Raw genomic sequence first — 15,813 nt, forward strand, 5'->3', positions numbered from 1 at the left:
CCGCGGGCGCCGCTGCGGCCGGGCGGCATCAAGGAGGAGCGCGAAGAGGGCAGCGTGTTCGGCGGCCTGGTGAGCTACTTCTCGAGCCAGCGCGAGGACGACATAGACGCGTAGTTGTTAGTTTCGTGTAAATATATAGATAATTATTTATACCGACGGCGGCTAGACGCCCGCGCGGTGTGCGATATTATTATTGACGGTTTCGGTTGACGAGGAATTCGTTCTCGAATACAAACGATGTATTATTATTTTTGTTTACGTTTAAGTGAGATTATTTATATACAGAACGATAAGTACTTATTGTATACTCTAAATACGAATTTTATTACAGAGGTATTTCTTTTTGCAAATAAATGTTTTTCTCCTATACGTTGTTTTATTTTTTATTCTTTTTACCTCCTATACCTTCATTCACAATTTCATGTATTCTTGTATAATTATTTAAGCATAGGAAGTATTGAAGAATAAAAAATATTTGCATTTAGATCAAATACTTCCAGATAACTTTATTTTGAGTTCTTGGAATGTTTGAAACATTCCACCGACCTTTAGACCTACCACACATATATTCTTCTAGTCAATGATCTAACCGCCGTCGAATTCATATTATAGTAACAGAAAGATAGCTTTAGATATCTTCGGTAACTATCGACCGTTTTTAATATCCTATCCATCCATTACGTAACCAATGTTGGACATCTCTGTCCATCAAATTTATAATCTATTCTTTCAATAAAAATTTTCAAGATTCAATAATTAAGTTTTTAAAATTGATGTATTGAAATTTTGATCAAACGAAAAATAACGTAGCTAAATAACTATGTATATATTTATTTAAAACAGCCAATACAATACTTAAAAGTGATTTAAATTATTCTTCACCTTTGATACAGAAATAATATCAGGTAGAATTAGGGTAGATGAGAAATAAAAAAAACGAGATGATTTTAAAATATAATATAATAATACGATTTATTTTCTGGGTCTGCCGGCAACTTTCTTATTTCCTGCCGCTTGTTTATTTTTGCCTCCAAACGGTAGTGGGTTTTCTGGAAATAATGAAATATTTTTATCGTTTCACCAAAATTAGTTTCACTTGATAAGTAGTCAAAATGATAAGTATAAATGTACCTTTTAACAGAATAAGAATTAAAAAAAACGATAGAGTAGATTTCCACCGACTTAAAAAAAGTAAGAGGTAAGAAGTAAGATTTTTTCGAGTTTGTTACTTTTGACTGGGTGAACCGATTTTCCAACCGTTCCAATTCTAAAATTGAAGTTTGAATCGCTTGGTTCCATTTAAATTGTTCTGATAATGTGATGGCGGTAAAAAAATATTTCGAGACATATTAAACAAAAAAAAATATATATGTTGCCCTGCGTCGGCCCTGGTACATGATCTCTATGTAAGTTTAAAATTTTTTAACTGTAACTATCCTAGTACAAGTTAAAATTTTAATTATTTTTGAAAGATAGATTTAAGAATAACGTTTAAAAGTTGAATCAGAGCGGAGGCGGGGCGAGCGGCTAGCATATAATAGATCGATAAATTTATATTTCTATTGATATTAGATGCTACTTCTGGCTTCATAATTTCTCGGAATGGATAAGTGAGTGTCCTATAGCTATCGCTTTTTCCTATCAAAATTTCTTTAGCTGTCAAATGTTATAGAAATAAAATAGATTAATATATGAGTATGAATATATATTACCGGGCGGGTCGATCTTGAGGTTGATGTCGATGGTGTTGGTCTTGGCGCGCTTGGCGGGCGGCTCCGCCTTCTCGGGCGTCGCGCTCGGCGTCACCGCCTCCGACGTCGCCGCCCACCCGTCCTGCAACCGTCGGTGCCGCTTGGTGACATGCTTACTGACACTTGCTGTCGTGCTTGGTGACAGTTAGTGTCGTGCTTGGTGATGCTTAGTGATATAGATAGATAATAGGAACGAATACAATTTCAATTCTGCAGTACTGTACATAAATATTATGCATTTCACGCTGCTTTAGTGGGGTGTAGTACTTCCCCGGTGAAAGTTGGGCCAAATTGGTGTTTTTGTGTGTTATTCATCATTTTATTATTACTTGTGTGTATATGTGTGTGTATGTGTATGTTTGTGTGTGTGTGTGTGTGTGTACCTCGGGGTCCTCGATCTCCGGCGCGATGGGCAGGAAGGCGAGCAGCCCCTCGTCCTCGCCCTCCTCGTCCGAGCTGCAGAAGGCCGCCACCGGCTCGCACGTCGTCACGTCCACCTGAGTCAATCGCAACTCATATACCTACTTTCCAGTATCGCCAATTTATAACTGCTATATATATAAATTCGAACGAATCGTCCAATGTGTTACTAAACGTTAAAATCAAGAACGGCTCGATCGATTCGGCTAATATTTCTAATATGTTTGCTATGGTACAAAAAAGGTTCAAAAATGGGAGAAAAAACGTAGCGAAGCTAACGGGCGAAGCCGACGGGACCTCTAGTGTATATTAATTAGATACTTCAAGTTACTCTGAGTAGCATAAATTTACACACTTTCTAGAAAAAATATTACGCAATTTGTCATTCTTCATTACATTACAAACAGAAAATTGACAGAAAGTGAACAGTGGAAAATTGGCTCTTGGTAAGGATAAAAGACGATTCAAAGTGCTCCTTTTGTATGTAGCATTAAAGTCTATGTAAGTAGTAGAATTAATCCTACAAGCTAGTTTATAAAAAAAGCTGTGGCAGTCCAACCTCAACCTCCTCATCGTTCCTGCTCTCCCCCGCCTGGTCCACGGAGCGGTCCTCGTCCTCCACGTCGAACTCACTCTCCCTCTCTTCGTACTCCACGTTCTCGTCCAGCTCCTTGAAGTCCGGCGCGAACGCGGACCAGTTCTCGACCTGGTTCTGCGCCCAGATCGATACGACACCTTTAAAACATTATTCAGACGATACAGTGCTATCTAGTTTCACAATCGAGACGTTTAAGTGACTAATTGTTTAGAAATTTAAGTTTTTGGAGTACATATTGAGTTCTCTTCCCTTACACTAAGTGCCCACTAGGCACTAAATATACTTTTTGTTTGATTAACATACTTAGGTACTAACATACTAAGGTAAGGTATGAGGAACTTATTAAGATAACTGTTGACTATGGGTGCAAATAATTTATTGTATTATATGGAAGCGATTTAGATTAAAAATAAATTGTGTCTACTCTATGTTATGGTTTTGTAATTGTCCCCGGGTGTACTGCTGCAGCAGTGGTACTGGGTCTTGCGCAGGTGCACACTCACCAGCGCTGATGCTGGCGATGATGGGCCGCACGGGGTGCCACACGACGTCCAGCAGTAGCTCGCCTTTGGTGCCATGGAGGATCTTCACCAAGTTGCCGATGGCCTTCTCCCACACGTACAGCGCGTGCTGGCGCGCCGAACCCGCGCATATGTACTCGCCGTCTCCGGAGAAACAACACTTCTTCCATGTCGTCCTGCAATGTGGGGTTCCATGAGAATTTATATTATTTATAGGAGCTCGCAGCGTGGGAAGGCCTTCAACAAGATGGACGGACGACCTGATTTAAGTGGTAGGGAGCCGCTAGACTCCAGCCGCTGGTGATCAGTCGTTTTGGAAATCTTTAAGGGAGGCCTATGTCCAACAGTGGACGTCCTAAAAGGTTGCAACAACCACGAACGACATACCCCACTAGGAGGACGCAGGACTTCACTTTAATTATAACTATTTGATTCAGTTATTAGAATATGATGTATGGACATGCTGTAAATAAAAAAAAATTAATACATAGTGGTAAACATACTTATTGACAAGGTCTTGTAACTTCTGTATAGGTTCTGGCTCTCCATTGATTCCACACTTGAGTACTGTGTTGGTGTCGTACACTCTAATCACACGGTCTGATGTGTTCACCAGAAAACAGCTGCAATTTATATATTTATAAAGTAAAATAATATAAATGAAAACATGATAAATTTCGGACCACAGCTCTCGCCCTATCTAAACGCTCCAGATGAGACATAGCAATATACAATATCTATACATATAATAATTTCATAATATATCATTAATGTTGTTAATAATAGCAAAAGATTTTTTTTTTTGAAAATAAACACAATTTCTTAATTAAAAGTTATCATTACACATAATTTGAGCAATTTATAGATTTGACTATAAATTTTTTCATCCAAAAGATTACAATTTTTGTCTTACATATATACATACGGAAATTATACAAATATATTTATATAAAATTTCATACTCACTCTCCCCTTCTAGCAAACTCTATACTTTTAATACCAGTCGTGCTCGATGTGCCAACTGTGATTTTAAAGCTTGCCTTAATTGCTAAAGACTGTGAGTCCAATATAAGTATCTTTCCCTTTGCATTCCCAGTATAGACATGATCACCTCGCCGATCAAATGAAGCTATTACGTTTATATCACCCTAAAATAATAAAAGATTTGTTGAATTTTTTAGGAAAATTATTAAATACCCTACAGCTGTATTTTGCTCAGTTTTTGCCCAAAAGAAATTCTTTTGATATAAACCATCATTTTTTGTTCTATGATGTTGATTTAAGAACAAACAACTATACAACACTTCAATTAGTAAGTTGAATTTATAAACTGGTCTGGTTTATAAACTGATAGGACGTTTGATAAACAGCCCAGGAATGCAAGATTTTGTTTATTTCTACTGAACATTCTATACTTAAGTATGTATACATAATACACCTTGGCATACTCACATCATCATCAATAGGCAGTATCTTATGGCCACCGTCCGTGTCAACCAACAGAGCTGCATGTCTCATGGGGCACACGAGAAAACGTTTATCATTCCGTGGGTCAAACTGCACCCTTTGTATGGGCGTGGGAAACCTGTATCTCTGTTCGCATTCACCCGACAGCACATCCCATATGCACACATTGTGATCCGTTGATGATGATAATAGCTGTAGATTATTATTAAATGTTTGGATTTTTACACAACAATGCTTAAATAAAGATAAAGAACCAAACACAACATAGCATTTATTTATTTCATAAATTAGTCTATTCCTAATCGGAATTTTTTAAATTTATGTCTCTGACTCCAAACAGATCTAAAAATTCAAAATATTTAAAATTCAGACATATATTGTGATTAGGCGAGATTTTTTCTTGTGATCGCATAAAATATGCATTATTATTGACTAGTGTATATATGCCAAATTCTAACATGACAACTTTAGGTGGCTGCTTTTCAATAGACTAAAAAAAATGTAGGTGAGTATAAATGTAACAAACCTTTTTACAATTCCGAGACCAACTTAAGCTACAAACTGGATACACATGAGCTGATATGGACTTAGCAATGCCTCTCGTTAGAAAATCCCAGATAAATATTCTTCCATCATTGCAGCCCACAGCTAAAAGCGTTCCGCGTCGGTTGAACGCGCATGTAGCTGCTAGTGATATGGAATCCAATGTTCCATCGAATTCCTGCAAAATATTATGTTTAGGTTAGTTTTCGTATTGAAGTAAGCAAAAAAGTTCATATTTGGTTCTAATCGCAAACATTGCCTTTTAATACAAACAATTGACTTAATATAAATTTATGGTAGTGTATAGAATCAAACATATTGCAATTTTTAGGCTCTGAGCACCAATAAAAAAAACAAAATTTAAATTGCTTGCATTGAATTATTCGTATATTAAACATTCTATGTATGTATTATTATGTACTTACCTCAGGATAATTTTGTCCAAATGATTCTGAAAATGGAAGCGTGAATTCAGAAATCAGTAAAAACAAATATTTGTAAACAATGTAACAAGAATCGCGCCTATCAAGCAAAACTTACCTAGCAACTCGAGATTCATATTTATAACTAAGCTTTATGATCGAACTTGTTGTAAAATTAGTAGATAAACATAATTATATGAGTACGAAACTAGATTATATTGTAAATAACGAAGAATATAAATCAAAACAAAAATAATATTCCTGCAGCGCCCAACGGCGACGGACGAGCCAAAACACTAACAACTGACAAGTGACACACCGCAAGCGTGATTGAAATAAACACAGACAATCAATCGACACAATTTCACTCATGAGTCATAAGTTGCAACTAAAGAAAAAGAAGACATTTGACAATACAGTCATAACTACATATGTATGTGAAACGCACATAAAATACGTTGAATATGCATAATTTTTATGCAACAATTATAGGGTTCTACTAACTGTTCTAACTGTTTAGAATATTTACGGCAGCCGTCGTCGTCTACACACAGCTCTTAATGAAGTTTTGATGTAAACTACATTTAATCACAAATGTAGCGCGAACATTATTCTTTTTACAACTTTAAACAAACATATTAAAAACCTCAAAATTTGCGTCTTCAAGTGCCGTTTGCGTTGTAATACAAACATATGTCGTTGTAGTCATGTTTGTATAAACTACATTATACTACCTTTATTGTATGTAAAAAAGTATTTTGTGTAAAATGTACATACTCTATTCATTTGAATATTGTGAGTTGACCATCTATGTTTATAGCATGCAGGCAAAGATAAACGTCTTGATGCTTTTTCCCCTAAGCAGTGCCCCGATTTAAGAAAAAAGCATTTGGATTTTAATTTCATTAATGAAATATTGTTTAAATAATCATATCCATTCCAATATTTTGAATATGAATATGTATTTCTTGTTATGCTTTTACAGCAATAGAAAATAGTTTAGCCAGAGAAAAGCATCAACTTCTTTTTTTTTAATTTTTAATTTTAGTTAAGCCTAAAATTGCTGAAAGAGAAGTTGGAAGTATTGTAGTCGAAAAATAAAACGCATTGATAAATTCAACATATTTATTGAAAAATATTACCTGTATTTGTTAAATGCAAGTGTCGAATTTAAGTATTTTAGTTTTGAATACACATTCACGGTAAAATAATTTTTGAAATTGGTTCAGTTATTTCTGTCATTAATACGTTCAAACAAACAAACAGCTCTCTTCAGCGTTACATTATTAGTAGCTAAATAGCTAAAATTGTCCTTAAATATATTTATTTCTCACTACAGATCCCTTCTTACAAATAACTTTATAATAAATAAATTTAAAATACAAAATATATATTCAAAAATATGTAAATTATATTTTTTAAATATTTTACATATTCTTTCGTAAACTTATTTAAAATCCCTTCAATAAACAACTTTGCTCTTAAAAATACCAAATTTTTATTAAGGACACACCTTACTTTCGTAGGTAATATTTTTAATGGTTTCGTTCAGTACTATGCTATATTTACTTATATTTATATAATAATATTAATTACATAAAATTTAGATATTACATCTTAAATACTATGCTCTATGACTAGAATACCTCACTAAAATTAGTGCATATAAATAGTTCCCTGTTACGAAAAGCTCATAATATTATCACAACATTAGCGCATATATAAGACTCGCCATTTTATTAAACACAAGACGCTCGTCCCGGCTCCGCCCTGATATCAAAATTCCTGTTTTATCCGAAGGAAGCATTTAATCGGGATAAAAGTTACTATATCACCCAAGTTCGTTCCGTTCAGTAGTTTCAGCATGATTCACGGACAAACATCCAAACAAGCAAACTTTCACATTAATAATATTAGTGTGAAAATGTGATTGTGTTCATTAGCACTTAGCAATCGGTTAACGTATAAAAATAATAAAGAAAATAATGTTTTTTTTTGGACCCGTAGTATATATATATATATATATTTATTTGAATTTATTGATAGATTGTAATACTTATATCTTAGATATAATATACCTACGAAATTTGTTTGATTTTTGTATATCAATAATAAGTTATTTTATTTTCCTGAGTTTTATGTCAAATTTAAATACGTTATATTTTAACTTGAATGATATGTAGTGACATTACAAAATGGCGCAGTATCGAACCTAATTTTATATTAATTGAATCATAAATGTATAGACCAGTCGCTCAGAGAGACCTCTTTTGTTTTTATTAAGTTAGTAAATAAATTATTTATATTTAGTTAAGTAATGCTCTAACTCAAACATTATTTCATAATAATTTATATAGATCACATTAAACAACTTTAACACCTCAAAAGTTGTAAATGTGGGGTATATTTTAATATCCATATAATCAGTAAGAATAATGTATAAACATATTATGTTGAGCCGTACACTCAGTTTAATTTTTTCAAATATTTAGCGGTCTCTTTCTATTTCTCTTGTAGGTATATTTTTCTTCTCTGTCATGTAACGAAATGTGCCTTAACCTACCTTTTAAAATTTCTCAATAGTTCTGCATTTTATTATTATTTATTTGCCATAATTTACCATCAAAACGCTAGGTCATTACTATTTTATATATAAAGCGAGTAATATAAAATACATAAATAAAAAATAATAAATTTAGTTTAACAAATACTAAAACAACAGGCTTTAATTATTTCATCTTGGCGATCCTATCACGATAATAAGATAAATTCATGAAATTATTGTATTGTCACCCATCCTTGATAAGTGTACAAAATTTGAATTAAATCTGCCCGTTAAAAGTGGATTAAAATTGAGTCTAAAGAAGTCAGTTACATACATCATACATATTTAGTACAAATGAATTAATAAAAGCGCGAGAACGCTACTTCCAAATATAAAGATATACCTATTTATAATTGAGTAAAACTAATAAAATATGCTTTTCAATATTAATATTAGCCATTATAAGACTTAACTTTGGCCCTTTACACTATAATATAACATATCACATCACTTAGACCTAATAAAGATACATAATTATTTTCTAAAAAAGGATATGGACAGCCCTGAGGGCGGGAGGGGGAGGTACCACCCCAAATTCTGATATGGTAACACCACATATAAAAAATTCCTATCAAAGACAAAAAGAATCACGTCAATTGGTCGCTTGAAGTTATTGAGTAAAATCACAACAAAAAAATAGTCAAATCGAGAAAGTCGTTTTGGAAACAAAAAAGTTATTAAATAGAACACTAGCTTAAGATTAAACTATTACATACAATGTTTTATAATACTTATTATAGATGAGAGCTGAAAACCATATATAAAACCTCTTTAACACTTGGCAATCTTTTTTAAAATCCAATATCAAAAATAGTTAACCATAAAGATATACTTTATGGTATCATATCTATTATGGTTATTACACCATTTCGAGACCTTATCTAATTGATAGTAAAATAAGTATTTATGTATGTGACAAGTTGTTATTAAATTTTATCCTAAATAAATAATAAATATAAATATACTGCATATAATATGTGTATACAAACCTTCTTTAAAATGTAATAAAAGCATACGCTTTCACATAAATCACGTTACCACTTAAAATATTTATCAATATTTTATACGTGTTTACTTGACATATTATATGGCAATACTCTTTTTATCTTTTCAATATGTTTTGTTTATACAATGTTATGAATTATTTTATTTTATAGGCCTGCTAAGTAGCAAGTAAGCAGCATACACCCAGCAGTTATAAACGGAACACAACTAATCTATTAGCGAATTTTTCTTAAAAACCACAGACATTTTACCATGACCACCAACCATAAAGTACAATATAGTATCTACATAATGGCCTATATTGTTTTCTTTCTTTTCGCGTATGTGTCATATAACGTGATTTCTTTCTTTTTTCCTTCAACTTTTTTTTATTTTTTGCAACATTTTTGTTTATAACTAGCAGGTCACACCCAGCAGCAGCAGTTATAAAACCGAACATAACTTGAAAACCATAGACATTTCACTATCACCACCAACCATAACTTACAGTAACTACATAAGTGACCTCTATTGTTTTCTTTCTTTCAACCAAACCATAGACATTCCAGCATCAACCCCAAACCGAACCATAGACAATTCACAGCCTGGTAGTGAACACGCTGGATTCGGTAAGGTCGGTGCGTATGTTCCTGCGGGCCCACTTCTCGGTCAGGATCCGAAGGCAGAAGTCGGGCGCGAGCGTGGCGGCTGTGGCCAGCAGGTTGAACAGCCAGAAGGACGGCGCCGCCAGCAGGCGGGTGTACGTGCCGAGCACGTCGCCGTCGATCTGCCTGCAATCGTAATACTTACATCGAGTAAATAACTTAATGAATGCCATGTATTTATTGCAAAAAAACATTGGCAGAAGCACGAATTGAGCTAGCTCGCACCGGGGAGGTACCACACCCCCACAGAAAACCGGTTTGCAATAATAGCTTGCTATTGTGTTTCGTATGGTGGGTGGGGGTGCCGGAGGTACGTTTCCTTTTCCCTACCCTTCCCAGTCCATTCCTTCTTTCCAGTCGACAATACTTTCCTTATCCCTTACCCCTTTAAAACGGACAGCGCATATGGAAGAGATATTCGATAATTTATGGGCGGTGGTGATCGCTTATCATCAGGTGAACCACCAGCTCAGTTACCCGCTATGACCGTGGAGGCTCACGGTCGAGCCACTCCACGGCTACTTTAGAGAGTAGAACTCTAGATAGGGTTAATAGAAATGGACTCACGAGTAGAGCAGCGAGTAGAGCGCATTAAAGGCGACACCGGCGGCCAGCCAGAGCGCGGCCGCCCCACGATTCTACGTAACAGAGCTGGGCTCTAGATAGAGTTAGAAGGAATGAACTCACAGGTAGAGCAGCGAGTAGAGCGCGTTGAAGGCAATGTAGGCGGCCAGCGAGAGCGCGGCGGAGAGCGCGAGCACGAGCGTCACGCGGCGCGTGTGCAGGCACAGCTTCAGCGTCACCACCACCATCGACATGTGGAACAGCACCGCGCCCAGGCTCCTGTGGCACACAACTATGTCACATTGCTGTCCCTTTCTCAACCAAAAATACATATATTTCTCCTTTTCTCAAGAGCCTGCTCTTTGTCACAAAATGCCATTTCAGACTTCAGTGTGGCATTGCAATCAAATATTTCAAGACGCTTTTTTTAATTTCTAGCTCACTAAAAAGTACTTAAGAAAGAGATTGATGAAAAAAAAACTATGATTATATCCAATGGGAAGATGGTCCTTAACATAGTCTAATGAGTCCTAGCTAGTTTACCAATTTACGTACAGTTGTTATATCTTTGCCCGATAAGTGATATTATTACTAGCTGACCCGGCAAACGCTGTTCTGCCTTACTCTTATCAATTAGGGGTATGAAAAATAGATGTTGGCCGATTCTCAGACATACCCAATATGCACACAAAATTTCATAAGAATCGGTCCAACCGTTTCGAAGGAGTTCACTAGCTAAAATTGTGACACGGGAATTTTATATACCAGATCAATTTCAAATCCAAGTGCGTACCATAGATCCGCGGTCTTCCCGTCCGCGGTGACGACGTCGGGCGCCAGGTACCACTGCGCGAAGCCGTAGATGAGCAGCGAGTGGTACAGCGCGGACAGCACCCACGCGCCGAACTGCGCCCACGAGAGCAGCCGGTTCCTGCTTATGTTCCTGTACAGCATGGGGTTGCTGGAAACGTGTGCTGGCGTATTTATTTCTTCCCCACACAATTCTTAATTTTAACTTAGGATGTAAAGCGATTGAAAATTCACTGACTGACGTTTATGCTTTCGTCTTTCGAAATTTATCGTCACATATCCAATTTCTAAGAGTGAGGAGTGAGTTTTAAGTGGAAATTTTTACGGAATATTTTATTCCTCGTCAATTCTTTTTAATGTAAGCCACATTCCGGATCGTAATTTTCGAAAATTGACAAACACATAAATAATTAATTAGTAAAAAGTGGAGTAAGAGAAGTATCAAAAACTCCTCCCAAATCAATCTACTTTATACATTTACATGTATTAAATTTTAAACAATGAAATGAACGAACTGAACAGACCAACAGGAATAAAGTGTTAAACGTTTGTGTCATTGTGTATTGGTTCATTGGTGCAAATAGAGAATTATCAATCAAAGTTTGTGTAAAAGTGTATGTGAAAGTCAGAATCAAAGACCCAATTCGATATACAGTTAGAGTTATATCTTAAGTTTAGTATGAATAAGACTCGAACTTAGTACTTTTGTATTAGTGCAAATAAAAAGTTACCAATCAATCAAAGCTAGTGTGAGAGTGGGTGTCAGAATCAGAATCAAAGACGCAAATAGATATACAGTTAGAATCTTAGCTTAAACTTAGTTCGAATAAGGGTCGAACTCAGTTTGAGTTAGACTCGACACTCACTTAAGCAGCAGATCCTTCGGCCAGCGCTGCTCGGTGACGGACAGCACGAGGCAGGGGACTGACGTGAACACGAGGTTGTAGAACGTGAGGTACATGCTGTCGTACACCGATTGGGTTGAAAACGCTGATTGGATTTGGAAGAATAGCTGTGGGGGAATTCATTTATCGATTCATTTTTATTCACACAGTCGCCCAAACAATTCGCCCCCGCTTCGCCCGTGGTATTTATACAGCCTATGTCGGGAAGCGAAGTTGCAGCCTTTTAATGGTGAAAGAATTTTTAAAATCGATCCAATTGTTTTTGAGTTTATCCATTACAAACAAACGTACAAAAATACAAATTCTTTATAAAAAATAGTGTAGATAAGCTTAAATAAACAAAAAAATTAATGTTACAGGTATATTGTCAAATACGTTATATTACTATATCACTAGTGATATTATAATTAAACGGAAGAATGTCAATCGAAATGATTTCTTATAATTTAACAGTCTGGATATAGTGATATTAGAAAGATATTTTGATAACATCACTAGTCGTTACATTGCGTCTCGGCAAAGACAATGTCATATTGAATGTGACTTCAAAAAAAAAAAAATTTTTTACAAATTTTCCAAATAAATCATAATTCTCCACAACTTACGTCTTTATTTAACATAAGAATAATCAAAACAAGTAACTCCATTTTTCGTTATACCCACCATAATATTCCCTAGAATTAAATTCTTATAGAAGAAGTAATGTATGAGTGTGGCGAGCCGCTGGTAGTACCAGTGTCCCAGCACTAGGAGCATCTTCTTCACTTTCGAGAACTTTGTGAACGCGAAATCAGCTGATCTGGAGAAAAAAGAAGATGCATTCATTATTAAATATGAGATAGTCAATAATTTTGTAATCGGGAATCTTAAAAAGTTACATTATTAACCGGATAATTAAAATGAGTTGTTATAATTTAATATTATAATCCAACAGGCTGAGTTGGTGGCGATCGTTGGAAATATCTACTGATATTATAAATAAAAGAGTAACTCTATCTGTCTCTTCATCACACCTGAACTAGTGAACCGATGAAAAGGACATAGGTTTCGTATGCTCTATGTGTGCAAGTAAGATAATTCATTTGATTCTATTATTAAAGCTTTTTTTTTTAATTTTAAACTACATTACCACACAACCAATTCCGTTGCGCCCCGCGGCTTCACCCGCGTATGTCCCGTAGAAGTATCGGGATAAAAAGTCGCCTGTATGTTATTCCAGTTTTCCAGCTGTCTATGTACCAAATTTCATTGCAATCGGTTCAGTAGATTTTGCGTGAAAGAGTAACAAACATACAAACACATACACATACATCCATCCTCACAAACTTTCGCATTTATAATATTACTAGGATAGGAAGTAGGATTAGTAGGATCTCTCTTATAAAACTATAACATAACATATCCAATTAGGAAAATAAACACTTTCAATTTTTTTTTTCCAATAATTTCCAATTAAAAGAACCTTTACCTAGCAGCCTGATGCCCCTCTTTGCCGAAGATGCCGAAGCCGACATGAGCTTCCTGTATCATGGATATGTCGTTAGCTCCATCGCCGATGGCCGCGGTGATCGGGTGCTCTGAGCTATTCTTTATCAATTTCACTATCTGAAATTGAATGTGTATAATTTCTAAATACATTGTGAAAATATAAAAAATTTCTTCTATACTTTCCAAATTTTCTTGTATTTAATAGCGTTTTAATGTTATAACGCTAAAACGGTGAACATATGCTTTGGAAATATTTGAAGAGCGTGCATAATCTGAAAAGTCATTCGGATTATATAAAATAGTTTTATTATATGATACATATTTATAAGCGAGATTGTACTCGCGAGAGAATTCTAATTTTGTTTGTGTATTTTTGTATCTATCTGTATCTTTGTGTTAGGTTAATTAAAAATTACTAGCTGTGACCCGCGGTTGAAACCGCGTAAGCGTGCTGCGTAAACGTATCCCGTAGGAATATCGGTAAAAAAAGTGCCTATGTGTTATTTCAGTTGTCCAGCTATCTACGAAGCAAAATAGTATTATTATTCACCAATAGATGTCAGGAAAAAAAAAACACGAATAAAACACGAATATGACATTTTCTAAAAAAAATTCCTAGCTAGATCGATTTATCGCCCCCGAAACCCCCTGTATACTAAATTTCATGAAAATCGTTGGAGCCGATTCCGAGATTCCAATACAAGAATTGCTCGTTTAAAGGTATAAGATATCTACCTTGGCCTTCTGTATCGGGGAAAGTCTGCAGCACAGCACTGCAGTACACTTGAGCGAGATGTCCACGAACTCCTGCGCAAGCGGAGTGTCCAGCACCGCGGCCATGCTGGTGCCGTCGACCACCAGCGTCAGATCCCTGTACCCAGGCTCCGAGACCATCCGGTGGCAGAGCGCCAAACTGTCCTTGAGAGCTTCCTCGTCCTGGATGCCCACGAGGAACATGCGCCGGTCGTTCTCGGATATGTGCGCGCAGGATTGCGACACGTTTATGGCTGTTTCCACCTGGCAAGGAGGTTTTACTTAACATTATTATAGCAACATTTTCAATGTATTGCAGATATTGGTTGCTAGAAACGAACGATTTTAAATATTCGTTTTCTGACGTTGTCAATGTTGTTTTCCATATTTGGGTTAAGTCATTTCAAAAAATACCATAATTGTAAATTAAAATATCCCCGGGTTCTTGCTAAAATGCTTTGGAAATTGCCATCGAGGGGGTTATAGTAGGTAAAAATCCCACACGCTATATATGCAAAACACTTATCTTTTGAAGATTTCCTCCCCGACGGCAAAAAACAATCTCGCTTACCAACGTCGGCGTAAAAAAAAAGGATCTCCTAACCTTATCCCCAGTGAGCACCCATATCCTGATCCCGGCCCGCCTCAGGGCCGCCAGGGTGTCCGCCACGTCGTCCTGCAGGCAGTCCTCCACCGCGGTGGCGCCGAGCAGTGTGAGCTGCTGCTCCAGCACCCTGTACTGCTGGCTCACCTGCTGCAGCCCGGCCGTCGTGCTGCACTCCATGAGCCTTATCGCTGCAAGCATATCGCCACTGTAGATCATTGTTCCTCATTCACACTAGGAATATACATAACTAAGGAGTTGGAGTAATGAGGAAGTCCGTTAGATATGTTAGGAAACAATTGTTAAACATGTTTTGAGTCTTAGATTATAATATATAAGTACTACATTCATAACTCTATGCAAAAATTTACTTAAAACAGTCCACAAATATGATTTAGAAATTAAAGACGTATTGAAGGAATTAAACGCGATTTATACATTATATTAGTTAACCTGACGTTTCGAAAACATTACAGCGAGCGTGGTCACGGAGCGACAAACTAAAATCGCGTTGAAAATCCGTTAAAAAGTATTTATAAATGTGTAATGGTCGCTTAAAATCCAAATTCTAGATAAAGAAACGAACGTTATACAAAATCAACCTTATTAGTAATGCTTATATATAGGTGCATATAAACGTATATACTTAGTCTGGCCATAAATACTGTTACACTTAATTATAAAAAAATATTACATTTGAATTTCGAATCTGT

General features: G+C 35.9%; 3 protein-coding genes across 3 annotated transcripts in view; 1 reads left to right on the plus strand and 2 right to left on the minus strand.

Annotated features, from left to right (window-relative positions):
* The window catches only part of LOC119834282 (remodeling and spacing factor 1), a 17,363-nt gene extending 16,859 nt beyond the window's left edge, over positions 1–504 (plus strand). The window contains exon 26 of the mRNA XM_038358618.1: positions 501–504. Coding sequence (XP_038214546.1) covers positions 501–504 — 4 coding nt within the window. The remainder of the gene's footprint in view (positions 1–500) is intronic.
* A 438-nt stretch (positions 505–942) lies between these two features.
* On the minus strand, positions 943–6,018 carry LOC119834261 (retinoblastoma-binding protein 5 homolog). Its single transcript, XM_038358598.1, has 11 exons — positions 5,841–6,018; positions 5,726–5,751; positions 5,284–5,478; positions 4,743–4,949; positions 4,257–4,438; positions 3,794–3,913; positions 3,273–3,466; positions 2,731–2,906; positions 2,135–2,248; positions 1,713–1,833; positions 943–1,049 (listed from the first exon to the last, which is right to left on the minus strand). The coding sequence occupies exons 1-11, from the start codon at positions 5,857–5,859 to the stop codon at positions 973–975; spliced, it is 1,431 nt and encodes a 476-aa protein (XP_038214526.1). The 5' UTR covers positions 5,860–6,018; the 3' UTR covers positions 943–972.
* A 2,950-nt stretch (positions 6,019–8,968) lies between these two features.
* Positions 8,969–15,813, minus strand: part of LOC119834283 (probable phospholipid-transporting ATPase IF) — a 16,763-nt gene continuing 9,918 nt past the window's right edge. The window contains exons 10-17 of the mRNA XM_038358619.1: positions 15,101–15,291; positions 14,479–14,760; positions 13,724–13,860; positions 12,919–13,054; positions 12,217–12,362; positions 11,334–11,501; positions 10,664–10,819; positions 8,969–10,102 (exon numbers count right to left, since the gene is read on the minus strand). Of these exons, the coding sequence (XP_038214547.1) occupies positions 9,910–10,102; positions 10,664–10,819; positions 11,334–11,501; positions 12,217–12,362; positions 12,919–13,054; positions 13,724–13,860; positions 14,479–14,760; positions 15,101–15,291 (1,409 nt within the window). The 3' untranslated portion in view covers positions 8,969–9,909. The remainder of the gene's footprint in view (positions 10,103–10,663; positions 10,820–11,333; positions 11,502–12,216; positions 12,363–12,918; positions 13,055–13,723; positions 13,861–14,478; positions 14,761–15,100; positions 15,292–15,813) is intronic.

This window comes from Zerene cesonia, chromosome 19 (assembly GCF_012273895.1).
Source record: "Zerene cesonia ecotype Mississippi chromosome 19, Zerene_cesonia_1.1, whole genome shotgun sequence".
In the NCBI taxonomy this organism is placed as follows: domain Eukaryota; kingdom Metazoa; phylum Arthropoda; class Insecta; order Lepidoptera; family Pieridae; genus Zerene; species Zerene cesonia.